The sequence below is a fragment of the Populus nigra genome, chromosome 3 (assembly GCF_951802175.1).
Source record: "Populus nigra chromosome 3, ddPopNigr1.1, whole genome shotgun sequence".
Lineage (NCBI taxonomy): Eukaryota > Viridiplantae > Streptophyta > Magnoliopsida > Malpighiales > Salicaceae > Populus > Populus nigra.
The window spans coordinates 17,638,196-17,654,531 of NC_084854.1; the positions used below are offsets into that span (position 1 = coordinate 17,638,196).

Below are 16,336 nucleotides of genomic sequence, written 5' to 3' on the forward strand. Positions count from 1 at the left end.
GATAAAATGATCTAAATCCACAAATTTATCATAAAAAAAAGGAATTGTTAATCTTCTTATTTTAGTTTAGAGAAATATATTTTAATGATTGTATATTTAGCAGTTTTAATTTAATAAAGTAAGGTTCGAGTACTAATGATTATAGTTTACGAGTTATGAATATATAGTGGAGGATGATTACCTCCAAAAAACCCAACCATGAACAAGTCTAATCACAAATATGAAATGCATGGAGGCCATTGAAAATGTAATGGTTGTTTTCAAAATGCATTCAAAGAAAAAAGACCATCTCAGTAACAAATACCGGGTAAAAAATCAACACACTTGGAAGTCAAGGCTAACCACCACCCCCGCATGGGATTTCACTTAAAAAGACCTCTCGGTGGATGCTGTGCCTCATTTCGTTTGTAAATCACACAACATACGGCTCATGCCTCATTGTCACAGCAAACCAGCTTCCTTGAGAGCAACCTTGAAGCCCTCTTCACTGCCCCATGATGGTATCTGCATCAGAGATTAACATAAATTAAGCAATCAAATAATAAAATTCAAATTAATCCCTTTACAATAGCTGACAAAAAAAAACGTGTGATGGATCAATATATACTCTATAGTATCCACCGATATCTAGCGGTTTTATGAATAAAGTATTTTCAAACAGGCCACTAGGGTTTTTACCTCAGCTACTGGACTATTGAAGTAGCTCTCTATCTTCCTCATGATCATCAAATCATGGTCAGTCATTATGAAATTAAACACAGCCCCTGCAGGATTACATAAAACCACTCAAAATCAATAATTGCTTCTTTCACAGTTGTAGTATTATAGAACCCCAATCATTTTTTTTTCCTAGAGAAGCATTATAGAAGTGCATCTGACAAAGAAAAAGATAGAACCAAAGTTTACCTTTGCGGCCAAAACGCCCAGCCCTACCAATCCTGTGCAAGTAGACCTCATAATGAGGCTCTGATTGATTTTCATACTTCACTGGGAGATCATAATTGATTACCAAATTAACCTGCAACAGGAAGAGGGCAGGATAAGTTTCATGCTCTAATACATATTTATCAATGAACACCAGTAAGAAGAGGCTTTTGTGTAAATTAAAGAGGCACCTGTTGTTGGTCAAAACCTCGGGCGAGAACATCAGTTGATATGAGAACTTGAGTCAATCCATCCTTGAATTCTTTGACTATTTTATCTCGGTCTTCAAGATTAAGTGCGCCATGAATGGTAGTGACTTCATAGCCTAAATCCACAAGGGAAGTGTGCAGCATGCTGGCGCTGCGCTTTGTGTTGACAAATATAATGATCTGGCCTATGTTCTCTCCCAGCTCAAGAATCCTATCTTTTACTACCCTAATCTTGGCAAGTTCGTCAGGAAGATTCACCTTATACTGCTTCAATGATTCTAATGACAGATCTTCTTTCTTTACAAAAAGTTGATTGTAATCTTTCACAACCTTTGACACAAAGTTCTTAACGGTCTCATCAAAAGTGGCAGAGAACAGAAGAACCTGGAACCAGATTGGAAATAGAAAGAAGTAAACCACCGGTCTCCAAATTTAGAAATGCAACAAAGTCCTTGATCTGATCCCAACAAACTAATCATTTGATGCATCCAAATCTTCTGCACATTATGGATAGCATGCAGGTATGGAATGATCAGTGAAGTTGTTCTTTCATTTTTATTTTTTTAATCTGTATACATGTTATTCAATAATAAATGTAATTTTTGTTGCTCTTTATCTCTCATTGTGTATATTATTGAGCAGCTATGTATTTTGGTTGTTAGAATTCGAGAAATCAACTTTGAAATCTGAGATGATAAAAGGTAAAGAACTTTTGGATCTTATTTCCTCTACCTTCCCCACCCTCAGTAAAAGATATGTGAATTGCATGACAAACCTGGCAATGAGAATTGAATCTTTGAATGTCCTTCATTATCCTCAAGGAATCGTCTTGAAAGCCATCCTGCAAGAATTCACTCTAAATCAATAAAACTCTTATGTAAACCAACCACAGATCAACAACTTATGCACAACTCATCAAAGATTGTCTACTATCACTTTCAAATGACTTTAAGTACAGGAAAGACATTAACACCAATGGGTCTGTAGTCCAGTGGTACTTTTGCAAAAGCAAGAAGGTTTAGAGTCTCACTTTGTCAATTTCATTACTGGTATCAACAAAAGAGAAGACATCAACAAAAACCACTAATTGAGCCTGTATTCAAAAAAGTATTTGTACTATTAATTAATTCTAGCCAATGCAGTGAAACAGCTAAAGGTACAGATGATGATTGGCGGTAGCAGCATCCGTTTAATCAGAAAATAACATATAAACTAAATCATATAAATAGCATGAAATGTACAAAATTTAATGAAATCTCCTCTCTAAATACATCGCCAGAGAGGTCAATTTAATGAGTATGTCATGTCTATCTGCTTGTAAACATCATTTAAATGTAAATTACTTCAATGAAATGCAACAGTGCAACAATATGTTTATTGTTAGCAAATCACACCAAGTTTGAAGGAAAAATTTTATGTGGTAGGATTAGTTGCAACAAGATCCCCATTAATTAATGATATAGAGTGCTGCATGATTAAGAGAGAATATAAGTGTGATGAGATTGAAGTATGCCTCATTTTTTATCGAGTGACACCCAATGTCACAATGTTCTAAAAGGAACAAAATATTTTATAAATATACTTTATTTAGCACGTATCAGTCCTTATCTTCAGCTGTGTATGTGAGTGAGAGAGTTAGAAAGTTAAGCATTCCCAAACATTCCAGACAACATAATATGGGAAATAACCAAAGTGATTCACTACATCTTCATATTTTGTTTAAAAAAATGCAGAAACAAATGAAATTAGCATGTATAAATCACAACTTGAAACTGGGGCAGCGAGCCTTAATACTACAATATTCTAGCTTGGGGCTGGGGTTCTGGGACACAAGATTTGGAATTCATGACAAGCAACTCGCAGATATTGAAACCAACTCTTAGCTATGAAAATCTTGAACCACAGTTCTGCTGTTTTCCTGCTGTATTCTCTCTCCTGCCCCTCAAAGGCCACTTGACCTCAAGATTGAGGTGGGGTATAGCGTGGTTAAAAAGCTAGAGTTCTCAGGCCCTAAGATTACATACCTAAACTGTAGAGAAATTTAGAGGAAATTCTCTGGTGTTTTATTAAAAGTCTTAATAATAATCTTCTTCTCAAAATAAACTAAACACCCCTATTTAAATTAGTCTTAAAATCCTTTATGGAAAAGGATTCCTTATTAAAACGTACTTAATCATCTAGCATTAGGATTCATAAATGGTAAAGTACTAAATAAATTAAAAGTCCTAATCTAAATAGGAAAAAGAATTCAAATACAATAACGTAAATAAAGACAATCTCGTGCAGTAACTTCCAAGCCTTATTTGAAGGCCTTCCTGATCTCCGATCAGTATTAAACAAAGCCTTCAAAATTTTCTGTCAAAATTCCAGCTCGATCAGATTAAAAGTTATGCTTGATTTACCAAAGTGCATCTTGGATTCTTATTAAACTCCTCAAAACCTAAAAATTTTAACTATTAATGAAATAATGCCATAAATATTATTATGCCAAGAAAATGGAAGAAATTTCCCCATGTCAAAGATTGGTCATGAGCATATACTATGACCACTCTCCTTAAAAGTTGAATGAAATTGCAATTCAGAGACAGAAGACTGTTGTACATGTAACCTTAAACTAACGATTTTGTTTCTGCTACACTATCAATTCTCAACTACTTTTCTCCTTGGAAATTGTGCCTTTATTAATCTCTACTATAATGCATCAATCATCAACTCTTCAACAGCTCTACTTCTGTTCAATACAGACTCATCATTGTATGATAGTACCATTGGACAAGTTGCAGAACTGAAACAGCAGTGGATAGGTAAAACTTGAAAAATCTCTTAAATCAGAACATAAAGCAAGGTGTGCTATATCAACCTCTACAATAATGTATCAAACATCATCTCTTCAACTGCTTACATCTGTTCAATACAGTCTCATCATCAATATGATATTGCCATTTGACAAGAAGATGCAGTACCAAAATGGCAATGGACTGGCAAAACTTAAAAAATTTCCTAAGTTATAACATAAAGCAAAGTGCATTAACTAGGATCAAGTAATTGGGAATTTTTTCGGATCCAATACCCCCAACACCAAGGGAAAAAAAGAAGAAAAAAGGAGAGCAAGAGAGCACCAAGTTGAACTGCTAAAGATATGCAAAAAAATCGCAGCATAGCATAACCGAAGAAACTAAAAGATGCTATGTAGGTAAAGGGTGTCCATTAGTTATATAATATCATAGCAACCATATTAGGAACATGATTCATTTTGTATATGTACCTTGGCCAGCATGTGATCAGCTTCATCAAAAACAAGAACCTTCATATCATTAACACCCAATTTCTTTTGTGACATCAATCTCTTTATCGTACCAGGAGTCCCAATCACCACTTGTGCAGATATTGGAGGTCGGTATCTGGATCTATCATTATTTCTGCTTTCTATGGGCACCGCACATTCTGAACTTATTCCAGTGTACTTTCCCATCTTCTGAAGAACTTCCATATTCTGAAAGGACGAATTTGTTATCATCAAAACTGAAACTAGCACTTTATTTTAACTGTTAAGTTATATTTTTAACGAAGAACTATTAAATCACTTATTACTAGTGTATTAATCTAAGATTTAAAACTCAAAAACTTGTTCGAGCCAGGGTCTAAGGATTTCACATGATGAAGATCCAAGAATATGCTTGTATCGGGTTTCAAAATAAATGTTAGAAATAAAAATGAACCTGAAGCCATTATGAAAGCAAGTGTTTCTCATACAAAAATTCCCCAAAATATTTGAAACTTGATATTCCTCCCTCTTATTTTACTTGATTGACCAAACCAAACATTGAAAAAAATGGTAAAGGGAAAAAAAAGAACTGGAACACAAGAACCAACCTGAATCGATAACTCTCTTGTAGGGCAAATGCAGAGTGCTTGGGGACTTTGTTGTTTTGGATCAACACGACTCAACATGCCAAGCACAAAACAAGTGGTCTTACCAGAACCATTATGTGCCTGAGCAATCAAATCTTTATATGGAGGAGTCATGATCATTGGAAGACTAATAGCTTGAATCTTACTAGGCTTCTGGAATTTCATCTCCACGTACAAACCCTTGAGGAGCTCCGGGGACAGGTTCAAATCTTCAAATGTGGATGCCGATGTGTATGGTGTATCCCCTGTTGTAACCTACATCAAATTGAACTGCAAAATTTAAGAAACAAGACTAAAAAATAACCTTACAATTGGTTGCCAACTTCCAATGTCACAATCAAAACTCAACCAACATTGATTATTGCTTTCCAGCAAAAAACCATATCATATAAGCCCATTCACTCGTTTGGGCACCAATTACAAAAAAAAATGAATCAATTTAATAAAAATCTAATACCACCGTAAACAAAAGCACATAAAATCTTCAAAAATTTAATCATCTGAATTTTTTTATTAAACCCCAATTATTACACAGCAAAAAAAGAAGAACAAACAGTTAAGAAAACACTAATTTGTTTTATTTAAACGCTAATCAAACAATGAAACAATAAGAAAGTAAATATTCGATCTCAATTTTCACATTAGCAGATAAAAACTGTCTAGAGAGTGGGGGGGAGATAGTACGGCTTGTATTCTAGAGTCTTCGGGTTCGTCAAGGAACTTGTTGACTTTCGTGTTCTCGTCGATAGCTAATGCGTCAACGTTTAGCTCCGAGACAGCTTTTTCCTCTGTTGCGCTCGGCTGAACCTCTTCGTCATCTACTTCGTCGCTCCATAATCTTTTAGTCTCCGGCACCGCCGGTTTTTGGCCCTCGGAGCTGGAAGCGGCGGTGGTTTCAGTAACTTCCGCCATTAGAAAGATCGAGGGAGATTGCGATCGATAGCTGATTGAAGTTGAGAGAGGGAAAGAAATAACAATACCGAAAGAGCGTACAGCAGTAGAAGGTTCGAGTTAATTTATATAGAGAGACACTGTAGAGGTTTACTCTGATTTAATTAGCTTAATATTCAAGCGGTGAAATTTAATTAGCTTAAATTTCAAGCTGCTAAGGTGCTTCATAGAGTGAAGCGATAAATTTTATTTACAGTTTCCCTGTGCCAGAAAAATTTCTCTAAGTCTGTCTCTCTCTTTGGTAATCGTCAACAGATAAATATCATCTGTACAACTTTGTTACATTAGATTAGAATTAGAATTAGACTAGTTAGTGGGTTTTTTTAAAACCTGAAAAAACGGATGTTAAAGTGTTGCCACTGTTTTTTAAAGTAAAATAAAATTTTGTAAATCAGAGTTATAGAATTTGATGATAAAGGTTGATGATGGAAAAAAATAAAAAAAAAATTTAATTCAATTCAAGTTAATATAAAAAATTTGTAATTTGGATCATGAATTCGAGATATTCTTATAAAATAAATAAATAAATAAACTTAATATTTAATAAACTCAACATTAAATGTTGAAATTAAGAAAAAAAATAAGTGCAAAGAAGGATTTAAAAAAAAAAATGATGTCAACTTGAGCTAAAAACAAATACTCATAATCCGGATCATGATGTAAAGATTACCGTATCAAGAAAAATAATGAAATCAAATCTTCAACAATACAATGCTAAAGGTTGAAAATAATAATAAAAAAAGCAATTCTAAAAAAGGATAAAAAAGCAATTAAAATAATGAAAAATAAATTTGATATAAAAATAAAATAAAATAACATATATCAATTTAGGTTAAAGTTTTATATATGTGATCCAGGTCATGAGCCCGTGATAACTGCATTGAAATTTTATTGAAGCCCAATCCTAAAAAGATCAAATATTAAAGGATGAAATTAAAAAAAAATCAAAAAAGGAACCAAGGCAAAAAAAAATAAGAGTCAAATCTGACATAAAAATTAAATCAAATGGTGAAATTAAAAAACAATAACAATAAAAAAAAACAAGGACCAAATTTTATATAAAAATCAATTAGAATAAAATGCTAAGAAATGAAATTGAAAACAAAATAAAAAAATGATTCAAAACAAAAAAAGAACAATCAAAATAAAAAAAACAAGGACCACAATTTAAATAAGAAGAAAATGGAGGATAACCTTTGATTTTGGCTAGGTTGGCATGATTTTTAAGGGGAAAAGAGATAGAGAGGAAGGGAGAGAAAAAATTTCAACTGTCACCAAACCACCGTGAAAAACCTTATATGTATCGCTAAATTGGATGCACCTCCAAATGAGGAGTCGAAATAGACAACGTTGGCCATTTTTGACAACTAGAAGGCGTCACATACACCATACAAAGGGCTTAAGCGCCTCCCATTAGCGTTGCATGTGCTAATAATTTTTATCTTTTTTTATTTAATTTATTGAAAGATCGAAGTACCCTTAACCCCACATGATATTAACAAAAAAAACATAACATAAGGACCAAAAAGCTACTTGACATAACCTAAGATTTTATTTTATTTTTTAAGGGAACCTTAGTAATTATATTTTGCTACCAAAAATTAAAAAAAAATGAAAATTCTCTTGCCCAAACAATTAAGCAAATGTAACTTTTAAGGATATTTTAAATATTATATTGTGCAAAATAGTTAAGAGATCATTTTAACCCCACTCAATAGAGGAATGACTAGTAGATCTCATGAAAAAGATAATGTTGCCTCTAAAAACAAGTCATATGATTTTCACTATGAAGAGCAAAATGGTTTATCATTGTGCGAATCCATAGTGAAATGTGAGAGCTTTAATAATGAACACGATCACATGTTAAATTTTTTTTATTAGAATTAGAAAAAAAAACTAATTTGGCTAGGTGTTTTAATATTTTAATTATTGAGGATTCATTGTTCGGGTTTTTTCATCATTTGATTTTTTTTGTTGCACCCTATGTTTTATTTGTTTTTTTCAATTACATAACTTTTTATTGTTTCAATTGAATCTCTTCACAATTAATTGTTTAATATTTTGGCATGGTAGTTTGATTCTATTAGATTAGTATAGTTTCATATAGTGTTGGTAAAGTATTCCAGTAATGGGTTGACGTAGGATTTTACCAAACAAAATTGCAATCTATTGTTTATTTGAAATAAAAATTAAAGGACTTAAATTGAAACCTAAGGAAACAATTAAGCATCTTCCCCTAAAAAAAATTTCCCTTCGCCTTTGGCCATTTTTTGCCTTTGGATTTTGGTCAAATTTCTTTTTGCTTTGATTCAAGAATTAATTTCTTCACGTAGACGTCATTATGGAATACAAAGAAGAGATAAAGCAGCTAAAAAGTGACTGAGGAGATATAAATTCCTTAATCATTCAATTTACATCAACAAAGATAACTTTTTCTTGGTATCATTGGAATTTAATAAGAGAAGTTCTATAGTGTTTCTTGCATTTTATCTTGCCGATCAAAATAAATAACTTTTTCGGTTGAATTCTGATTTAGGAGACAATTTTAGGGGATTTTGAGTAGATAAAATATTTGGTTAGACCCAACCTGGAACTTAGGCCCAATATACCATGCCCGGGCTCAGGTTAGGCATGCACTCTCAACATCCTATAAGTTTGGGTTGTCATGCCCAAACCCAACATTTTTGGGTCCAAACAATGCTTCTAGACCTATTTTTTGCTCTTAATAGTTTCAAACAACTCGCTTGAGCCCAATACTCTCTTCTAAATTTTTTAGAACCTCATGCAGGTCTCTTAATATTTTATATTAATTCAATACATATTATTTTGAGTAGAGTACAACTCAAAATATTATAATGGTGAAATGACTCTTCAGAGCATATATCTCTAAAATGTCATTGCATTTTTTTATATATAAAAAAAAAAGAAATTTACTTAAGCTTACGAGAGTTCTCTCATCTACCAAATAGGACCTTTTACAAATATTAACTATTAATCACCTTAACTTACCAAATATTAAGCACTAGCTACCAGCTTCACTGGTTAGGGAGAATACATTAAATTGTTAGAACTAAGAGATTAACTAATTATCCAACACACAAGTCTTGTTCCTAAGCTACTTGGATATTTTGAAATTTCATCATTAGCTAATTATTTTTTTCAATGAAATTTAAATTATTTCTTTATATATATATATATATAATATTATTGTATTAATAAATAAATAAATAAAAACTTTGAGTTCTACTACGAAATAAGATCAGTTATCTTGGTCTATATCTATTTTTAAAATTTCTGATCTTTTGACTTTAGAAACTCTTTTTTTAACATCTATTAAAACATATAAATGTTAGTAATTATACATAAAGCTAAAAGTCATTAGTGTTTTATTATGAATTATGGATAGTGCAATCCACGGTAAAATGTTTGTTTTGCCCTTTTAAAATCAAAAAACCAAACACACACTCAAGGGTAAAATCGTATTTGCATATATTTATTGCACAGTGTAATTACACTCATATCCTTAAAAAAAAACAACATAACTAATGTCTAAAGGGTGTTTTCAGTTTTCACATTTTTTTATATAGTGTAATTACCGTATAACTCCCAGGGTCAACTTTTGTTTGCCTAAGGCCAAGTGACATTTTTAGTTTTTTAATCTCGGTTTTCTTGCAATTATCACATGGGGTCAAGAGTGATCTAATTTTTTTTAATTAAAAAAAAAGATGGATGGCGTATGCAGAGCACGCGCTAGTAAGTGAGAGGTGCTCGTGCTCTTTGGGCGACACCTCATAATGGCCATTGGTAGCCTTCCAGGGCAATGTTTAAAGCATTATGTCACCCTCTACACGGTGAGCCAGCGCGTGTCGGCATCTATGGCATGAAGAAGCTCCGTGCGATAATTTTTCGCCCCCCTTGTTTCTCTTTCCTCCACCTCAAAGGATGTGCTGACCTTGCAAAATTGCAAAGTTGTCCTCAATTTTTTAATTGTATCGAATTTGATTTATTTGTTTTTTAATTTCATCTATTGTCATTTGATTTTTTATGTTTTTTTAATCAAATTTGATCATCATTCTTTTGATTCCTATTTATTTTGCTTTCAATTTCTTTTTGATTGGATTTTATTTTTTGATTTAATCCATAATCATTTGATTTTAATTCTTCTTTTTTTATTGAATTTATCTTCATTCTTATGATTGCAATTCTTTTTATTTCGAGTTATCTTCTTGATTAATTATTTTTTGGCAATTTCATTTCTCATTGTTTAATATTACTGAATTTTCATATCATATTTGATGGTTATTTTTTTTATCATGCTTTTAAAACCAGACTTAGAAGTCGACTCCTGTCATGTCTTGAGTCACAGGTTGGGTCGAAAAACCAGGATTATCGGGGTCAAACAAAATTTTTTTATTTTGTAGGAAGTAAAAATAAAATTATTTTGATAAAAAAATAATGGAGAAAAAAAAATTCAATTATGATCCTCTTTCTCTTGATTGTTTTTTTTATTCTTTTCTTGTTTGTTTCTTTTAATTTTGTCCCTCAACATTTTATTTTATTTTTTTTATTCAATTTTGGTTCTCATTCTTTTAATCACTTTTTTTTAATCTCTTTTCTTTTTTTATTAAGTCCCTCATTATTTTTTTTATTCGTTTTTATACTAGATTTGATCATCATTGTTATGATCACCTTTTGTTTTCTTTTTATGTTTTTTGATGATTAAAAATTTTATTTAATATTTTATTTTTGATCTTTTATATAATTATCTCGGTCTCATAATTAAAATTGCTAGTTTTAAAAATTAACCTGATTTAATTTTGATTTATTTTATTTTATTTTTTGACATAAAACTATTCAGTCTTGAGTTTTTTATTTTTTTTCTTTATTTAAAATGATCCTAAATAACAGTTTAATCAAGTTAATTCAGTTTACTTAATTTGAAAAAATTAACCCAATTTCCACTAAAACTTATGCTTTCAGTTTTGAATTCACAATCATAACTTTAGTTTTTTTTTAAAAAAAACAATTCATCTGCCACTCGGCAAAGCACGGTCAGCTATTCCGACACTAGTGAGCATCAAAATTCCCAATCTACCATCACGCACTCCACTTGAATAGAAAAACAAACTGGAAAACCCTGAAATAAACCTTCTTTCTCTAGCCACCTCCTCTAATGGCAGACCTCAAACTCTCAGAAACTCGAGATCTAACAAGAATCGAGCGCATAGGCGCTCACTCCCACATCCGCGGTCTGGGGCTCGACTCAGCCCTCGAGCCACGCGCCGTCTCTGAGGGAATGGTGGGACAGACCGCAGCCCGCAAAGCCGCCGGCATCATCCTCCAAATGATAAAAGAAGGAAGAATCGCAGGCCGAGCCGTTCTTATCGCGGGCCAACCCGGAACCGGTAAAACTGCAATCGCCATGGGTATGGCAAAATCCCTAGGTCTTGAAACCCCATTTGCAATGATCTCCGCAAGCGAAATATTTTCTCTTGAAATGTCGAAAACCGAGGCTTTAATGCAGTCTTTTAGGAAAGCAATTGCTGTTAGAATTAAAGAAGAAACCGAGGTGATTGAAGGTGAAGTGGTAGAAATTCAAATTGACAGGCCAGCAGTGGCTGGTGCTGCTTTGAAGACGGGGAAACTGACTATGAAGACAACGGAGATGGAGGGGGTTTATGATCTGGGAGCGAAGATGATTGAGAGCTTGGGAAAGGAAAAAGTGCAAAGTGGGGATGTTATTGCTATTGATAAGCCTTCTGGGAAAGTTACCAAGCTTGGTAGGTCTTTTTCGCGGTCAAGGGATTATGATGCTATTGGACCGCAGGTTAGGTTTGTTCAGTGTCCTGGCGGGGAGTTGCAGAAGAGGAAAGAGATTGTGCATTGTGTCACGCTTCATGAAATTGATGTCATCAATAGCAGGTGCTTCCATGGAATTATATTTTCAGCGTATCCGATTGTGTTTATTTGATGGGATTGAGTTTACTAGTTATTAGGTCATGTTATCCATGCTTGCTGTGTTTTGGTTTGTTGTGATACTTGAGGAAAGATGGAGGAGCTTCTCTTTAACTTAACCCATAATTTGTAAATGTTCACAATTTTGGAGAATCTTAGAGACCCCTTAGCCTGTTGTTTAATTACATTTCTTGTCAAATTCCAACCTTTTAACATGGCTACAGCTAAAGCGTTAAATACTTGTTGGCTAACCCATTAGTATTAGCAAAAAACTGGTTACTAATTTTTGTTTAGAATCTTGGTGATTTTGGGTTGATGAAATATTGATAGAAACACTGCCTTGCACTCTGGTAAATAAAAATTTCTGGCCTCTTTTAGCTTCTAGATCTGTTATATTTTTAGCTTGTTTATTGTAAGGTGAATATTTGAGATACATGTCGCATGAAAGAAACAGATGACAAATGTTTGGAGAAACAATGCTATGCAACAAAAATGAGAATTTAGAGATTTCTGTCACAGAGTTCACACGTCCAGAAACAAGGTTACTAACATGAGATTCCTTAAAAGTGTCATTTGCAAAATAAACTAATCACCTCATGCGATATTTTATTCTTTGCAATCCTTGCAATCTTTCTTTTTTGCCATCCACCGTGAAATTTTTCTCAAAGAGGATTCCTACACTAGTATATATCCTAAGCCCTCTTTCAAAAAAAAAAAAAAAAAAACATTGATATGCACTGTTTTAGCTATTATTTGAAGCCCTTGGATGGAGATCAATCACATATTTTTGGAAACTCTCAAGGTGGTTAATAGGGGCAGAATTGTTTCTAAGGCGAAATTGTTTATGCAATAGAGTTGTTTCTGTGGCTTCCATACTTTCTTGTACTTCAGGGGCGGTTTCGTGGGTGTCTTCTGTGATGTTGTGCTCTTTCCTTCCAATTTAAGCTGAATGGAAATAAATAGGGCATGTAGCTGTAATTTAGATTCATCATTACCAGCAGATTATTTGTTCCATTTTATCATCTTTTATTGTTCTCCACTTTCAGAACGCAGGGATTTCTGGCTCTCTTCACTGGTGATACTGGTGAAATTCGTGCAGAAGTAAGGGAACAAATTGACACAAAGGTGGCAGAATGGAGAGAGGAAGGCAAAGCAGAGATTGTGCCAGGTGTTCTCTTCATTGACGAGGTGCACATGCTTGACATTGAATGCTTCTCTTTCCTGAACCGCGCTCTTGAGAATGAGATGGCTCCAATATTAGCCGTCGCCACCAACAGAGGGATTACTACCATACGAGGAACAAATTACAAATCTCCACATGGGATTCCAATAGATCTCCTTGATCGCTTACTTATCATTACTACTCAGCCTTATACAAAGGATGACATTCACAAGATTCTGGACATCAGATGCCAAGAAGAAGATGTGGAGATCGCTGAAGAGGCTAAGGCGTTGTTGACACATATTGGGGTTGAAACATCCTTGAGATATGCTATCCATCTAATTACTGCCGCTGCATTGGCATGCCAGAAACGAAAAGGAAAGGTTGTGGAGAATGAGGACATTACTCGAGTCTACAATCTGTTTCTGGATGTGAAGAGATCAACGCAATACTTGATGGAGTATCAGGAGCAGTACATGTTCAGTGAAGCATCAATAGGAGACGGTGACGAAGATGGCACCAGCGCCAAGCTTTCTTGAAATTTTGTTGTAGATGGAGATTTATGTTACTCTTGTTTCCCTGTTTATTTATAGTTATAGGCAGCACTAAACTTCCCGTTTGAATATGGTATTATGCTTTGCCTTTCACCAAGTGTTTAGATGCTCATAGCTTAAGTTTGATTGGAAAAAAAAAAAAATTTGTAAAAAAGGTAACGAATTTTTTTTAAAAAATTATTAGACGAATTATCATTTTTTATTAATGTATTTGTTTTTTTACAAAATATCTTTTTTATTAACAGCATGTTTTTGAAATAAAAACCTAAAGGCTATCAAAATTATTCATAAAAATCTCAATCAATTGAATAAAGGAGAGAAAAAGTATCTCTTTAATAAAAAAAAATTCCTTGTTTGTTTGTTTTTTGTTTTGATAAATATATGTTTTTTATGAGAATTATTATTTTTTAAACAAATACTTTGATTTGAAAAGTAATGGTTAATTAAAATATAAAAAATATCGTGATAAAATAAAAGAATATTTAATTTGAAAAAATTCTGATAAAAATAAGAGATTTTAACATTAATTAAAGATTAAATTGTAAAATTAAAAAACATACGTAAATAATGATATCAGATCATCTGTCGCGGAAGCCCTTTAATTTTTTTAACTTAAATATGACATTGATATTTTTTCTTCTTGTAGAAAAAGTTTTTGGTAGCTTCTGTAGAATGAAAAACAGAACTGGGATAGAGTCAACTAACAAAAAAAATAAACGAATGAAGTTGTGTTTGACGGGCTGGGGATTTCTAAAATAAAATAATGTTTGGGAATGTGATTGTTGTTATTTTTTAAAATATATTTTATGTTAAAATATATTAAAATAATTTTTTATTTTTTAAAAATTATTTTTAAGATCAACACATTAAAACAATTCAAAACATGAAAATAAAAATTAATTTTTAACAAAAAAAATTAAATTTTTTAGAAATATAAATTGACCTGCGTTTCCCAACATTCTCTAGATAGACCATTAAGTAAGACGCCACATTATTTATCTCTTTACATTTTATTGTTGAAATACTTGTCATTACTTGATTTTAACCTTATTTTATCAATCATTTTCAAAAAATCTAAAATATATTAAAATAATAATAAAAATCCAAACAATATATTTTTAATATATTTACGTCATTTTTACGTTTTAACATCTTTTCAAAATAATTTTAAATTTTAAATTTTTTTTCAACACGTTTAGCTATTAACACTCATTTCAAAATCATTGTTTATTTTTCTTACTGAGTTAACATTGATATTGTTTTTTTTTAAAATATCAAAATAAAAAAATAGATAAGAGGACCAAAAATACAAAGGAAAAAAAATAAGGGACTAAAGTTTTTTTTAGTTGCTTGGTAACCAAGTAATTGAGAGAAAAATATAAATATCCGGTCAAAAAATAGATAAATCTTAGTTAAATAAGATAATTATTAATTAAAAAATAATAAATATTTAAAAAATAGGTTAAATGAGGGTAAAATAGTAACTAGTCGAATAAGGCCCTAGGGTATTAAAGTGGTGAAGTATAAATACAATAAAAGAAGAAAATCAACTCATTTTCTTCTCTCTTGGAGTGGCCAAGATAAAAAAAAAAAAAAAAACAATCCCCTTCTTTGTTCCTCTTCATCAAATCCTTTTTGTAAATACTTGCCGAAATAATATTAATTGAAATTGTGAATTTGAAAATAGAGAGAGTTTCTTGCCTTCATATATCACAAAATCTTAGCAAAACAGAGAGGGGAGGGGGGGGATTATTGAGAGCTTTATGTGGGATTAATTTGGTCTTTGAGAGAAAACATATTGAAAGCAGATATTTTGACAGCCATAGCTCTACATTATATTATTGAGATTAAGTTCTAAATTTATAAACTAAAAAAATAACTAGCAAATTAAAGCATAGAGGTTATTGTCAAGAAGTTATCAGTGATATGAATAAAATAACTTAATGTTAATTCAAATAGTTATTTGTTTTATTTAACTACAAGTTAAAGCATGAAAATACCATAAAACATAGGATTAATTTTAATAAAAAATAATTATTGTTAAGAATTAATCATTTATTATTAAAATTTTATTGCTCGGTACTTGATGTCAATGAATGATTGCAATCAACTCTTAGAATTTCAACCATAACACCTTGATTGGTTGCACTACTTATCAAAGTCCAAGAACTAGGTAAAACAAACTCAAAATGCTCTTTATGATAATTGAACCTTAGCTCTTTCAGCGGAAGAAAAATAGAGCAAGAAATCTAGAAAAAAGGTATTATTTGGCGTCCAAAATATCTTCCCCTCAACCTTTTTTTTATACTAATTTTTAGAATCAAAATTAATATAAAATTAATTGTGATATATTGAAACTGTTCATTTTTCCTTTAAAAATAAACTGCTTAGAAAGTGAAAGATTATTGTTCAAATTATTCATTCAGGAGTTGGCTAAACAAAATGAATCGACAAAAACTCTAAGGAGTGTAATTCAACTGGTCAGGTTCTAAGTTTGCTCTCTAAGAGTCACCAGTTTGAGTCTCACAAATCTCAGGGCCACTAGAGACTTACATGGTCGTTAACTTCAGGGTCTGAAAAATTAGTCGAGATACACACAAATTAGCCTGAATATTCACATTAATAAAAAAAATAAACCGACAAAAACTAATTCTTTATTAACGAAACAA

At 32.0% G+C, this 16,336-nt stretch overlaps 2 protein-coding genes across 2 annotated transcripts; one reads left to right on the top strand and one right to left on the bottom strand.

The window, feature by feature from the left end:
- Window positions 1–239: 239 nt before the first annotated feature.
- Window positions 240–6,078, bottom strand: LOC133689836 (DEAD-box ATP-dependent RNA helicase 38). Its single transcript, XM_062109902.1, has 8 exons — window positions 5,730–6,078; window positions 5,007–5,300; window positions 4,399–4,626; window positions 1,909–1,974; window positions 1,116–1,517; window positions 907–1,018; window positions 679–764; window positions 240–504 (listed from the first exon to the last, which is right to left on the bottom strand). Exons 1-8 carry the CDS (start codon window positions 5,955–5,957, stop codon window positions 442–444), a joined length of 1,479 nt encoding a protein of 492 aa, XP_061965886.1. The 5' UTR covers window positions 5,958–6,078; the 3' UTR covers window positions 240–441.
- A 4,955-nt stretch (window positions 6,079–11,033) lies between these two features.
- Window positions 11,034–13,760, top strand: LOC133690184 (uncharacterized). Its single transcript, XM_062110403.1, has 2 exons — window positions 11,034–11,918; window positions 12,998–13,760. The coding sequence occupies exons 1-2, from the start codon at window positions 11,170–11,172 to the stop codon at window positions 13,650–13,652; spliced, it is 1,404 nt and encodes a 467-aa protein (XP_061966387.1). The 5' UTR covers window positions 11,034–11,169; the 3' UTR covers window positions 13,653–13,760.
- Window positions 13,761–16,336: the final 2,576 nt, after the last annotated feature.

Bases quoted from the DNA above. Each gene is read 5' to 3' on its own strand.
- LOC133689836 (XM_062109902.1), bottom strand. From the start codon at position 5,957: ATGGCGGAAGTTACTGAAACCACCGCCGCTTCCAGCTCCGAGGGCCAA. The intron at 1,019-1,115 runs GTGCCTCTTTAA...TTCCTGTTGCAG, and splicing joins GAGGTTTTGACCAACAACAG to GTTAATTTGGTAATCAATTA. The intron at 765-906 runs GTAAACTTTGGT...GTAATCCTGCAG, and splicing joins TGGGCGTTTTGGCCGCAAAG to GGGCTGTGTTTAATTTCATA.
- LOC133690184 (XM_062110403.1), top strand. From the start codon at position 11,170: ATGGCAGACCTCAAACTCTCAGAAACTCGAGATCTAACAAGAATCGAG. The intron at 11,919-12,997 runs GTGCTTCCATGG...CTCCACTTTCAG, and splicing joins ATTGATGTCATCAATAGCAG to AACGCAGGGATTTCTGGCTC.